General features: G+C 43.1%; 1 protein-coding gene across 9 annotated transcripts in view; it reads right to left on the reverse strand.

The window, feature by feature from the left end:
* LOC109965882 (E3 ubiquitin-protein ligase RNF31) overlaps positions 1-2,466 on the reverse strand; it is a 28,686-nt gene that overhangs the window by 17,124 nt on the left and 9,096 nt on the right. For 8 of the 9 annotated variants that reach the window (XR_002275708.1, XR_002275707.1, XR_002275706.1 and 5 more), the window contains 2 exons: positions 2,348-2,394; positions 2,126-2,257 (listed from right to left, as the gene is read on the reverse strand). Coding sequence is in view for 5 of the 9 variants with exons in the window: in XM_020610250.1 (XP_020465906.1) it covers positions 2,126-2,257; positions 2,348-2,394 (179 nt within the window). In the remaining 4 variants the exon portion in view is untranslated. The remainder of the gene's footprint in view (positions 1-2,125; positions 2,258-2,347; positions 2,395-2,466) is intronic. The other variant, XM_020610253.1, reaches the window with a different exon arrangement.

The following is a 2,466-nucleotide window of genomic DNA, read 5'->3' on the forward strand; positions in this document are numbered from 1 at the left end:
TGAACCCCCAAGTTGCCTGTGATGGTGGCGCGTAAGTGCCCAGGGCCCTCGGTTCCAAACAAAATTTCGTTTTACAGTACATGTTACAATGACAATAAAATAAAGCTTCTTCTTCTTCTAATTATAAACCAATATCCAATCTCCCGTTTGTTTCTAAAATTCTGGAAAAAGCTGTTGCTAAGCCAGTGGTTCTCAAACATTTTTTGTCATTCCCCACTTAAGAGGGTGGGCGAATTTTCAAGCCCCACTAGTCGAAAAATAACGAAATCGGCCAATTTTAAAATTTCAAATTTATTTTCATATCAAATAACACCAAGTTCAAAACAGATAAAATATATGTGCAACTGTATCGTTTGACAGAGGGATAGTTTTCAATTTTGCAGCGGTTGTCTCATCCAGCATAAATCGACACCATGTCTACAGTTACAGGGAGAATGAGCTGCTCAGCAATTGTGTGTGATTTTTGCACTGTGCAATTCTGTATGCAACTTTGAATGAAGCCATTTTTGCTTTGCTGTCCACTGATGCAGATTTTACCATGCGATTTTTCTGCCGACGGTTTTCTGCCAGCTTTCTTTTTAAAAAGTCGAGTGGCTTATTAACGTGACCTGGGTGTGTTGTCTCTAAATGTCTTCATCATTTGTTGGGTCTCATGCTATCTGCTGCCAGCGTTTAAGACACAAGACACACATGGGTCTCTCCTCTGGCCCCACCATTCCCACTGTGAATCCAAGCGCGAGATGGGCTTCATCATGTTTTCTTTTCAGGTGGCTTTTTGGACGATAAGGCTAATGTCTGTCGTTTCTTTGTCTGCTTGCGCTGAATTGCCTACTTTTTTTGTGGTCTGTGTAATAAGTTTATCCATTGACGTTATTATGCCTACTATTATGCTCTGTGTGAACGTTTCCTTATATTGTTGCGCGGCAGTTAACATGCCGACGTTAAACCATTATTGTTGCACTATGGTTCCACTTTTTTCTCCCGGGCCCCCATGTTATTTTAATTTACTTACATTAATGACCCATTTCCAATTTTCTCCGTTCATTGCGCCCCACCTGTCATGTCTTTATTCCCCACTAGTGGGGCACGCCCCACACTTTGAGAGCCACGGTGCTAAGCAGTTATGTCACCACCTGCACAGGAATGATTTGTCTGAGCATTTTCAGTCAGGTTTTAGAGTCCATCATAGTACAGAAACTGCAATGGTGAAAGTCACCAACGATCTTCTCCTAGCCTCAGACAAAGGACTTGTCTCTATACTCGTCCTCTTATATCTCAGTGCTGCTTTTGACACCACTGATCACAGCATCTTACTGCAGAGACTTGAACATGTTATTGGGATTAAAGGAACTGCACTAAGTTGGTTTAAATCTTATTTATCGGAAAGATTTCAATTTGTTCATGTTAATGATGAACCTTCCACACAGACTAAAAGTCAGTCATGGCGTTCCACAAGGCTCTGTGTTAGTTCCAATTCTCTTCACTTTATACATGCTCCCTTCATCTCGAGTAACTAATCATATAGTTACTCTAGATGACATCGCTCTGGCCTCCAATACTGCAGTGCGGAACCTTGGGGTCATTTTCAACCCTGAGGACAGCCTTGACAATGCATGCAGTGATTGTTTGTTGTGCTTTTCTTTTCTCCTCTATCCACTCACGCCAACCAGTAGAGGCGGAAGGCCGTCTCGAGTAACTAATCATATAGTTACTCTAGATGACATCGCTCTGGCCTCCAATACTGCAGTGCGGAACCTTGGGGTCATTTTCAACCCTGAGGACAGCCTTGACAATGCATGCAGTGATTGTTTGTTGTGCTTTTCTTTTCTCCTCTATCCACTCACGCCAACCAGTAGAGGCGGAAGGCCGCCCACCAAGAGCCAGGGTCTGTCGGAGGTTTCTTCCGTTAAAGGGAGTTTTTCCTCCCCACTGTCACCAAGTGCTGCTCAAAGGAAGTTTTGGGGGATTTTTCTCTAATACTATGAGGTCTAGACCTGACTGTGTAAAGTTCCCTGAGATGATTGTTGCTGTCAGTTGGTGCTATATAAATAAAACTTAAAAATTTTATTGAAATGGTTCTGCAGACATACTGTATGAACCTGAGGTTTCACCTGTCTTGACTCACCTGAGGAGCAGCTCAGGAATGGGTTGTTATGATTAGAGGAAGAGGGATATGGAGCATCAAAGTCAATTCCCAGCAGCTCCTCAGTGTATGACCTCTTCACACTTACCTCCCTCTTCTTCTCCCATTGACTGGCTGCAACACAGTAGCAGGGGCTTCATTAGATCACAGCATGCTAACAAGCTAACATTTAGCATGATCATCACAGCGCAACTCGAAGTTTACCTTTCTGCCCAAACAGGTGGGAGGAGATGGTAGTGGAATGGTGGAGGCTGCAGGAGGATAAAACACATTTTTACACAGAACAGCAGGTCAGGCATGATCAGTTATTATTACCAAGAATC

The sequence above is a fragment of the Monopterus albus genome, unplaced genomic scaffold, assembly GCF_001952655.1.
Source record: "Monopterus albus unplaced genomic scaffold, M_albus_1.0 scaffold105.1, whole genome shotgun sequence".
NCBI classification, from domain to species: domain Eukaryota; kingdom Metazoa; phylum Chordata; class Actinopteri; order Synbranchiformes; family Synbranchidae; genus Monopterus; species Monopterus albus.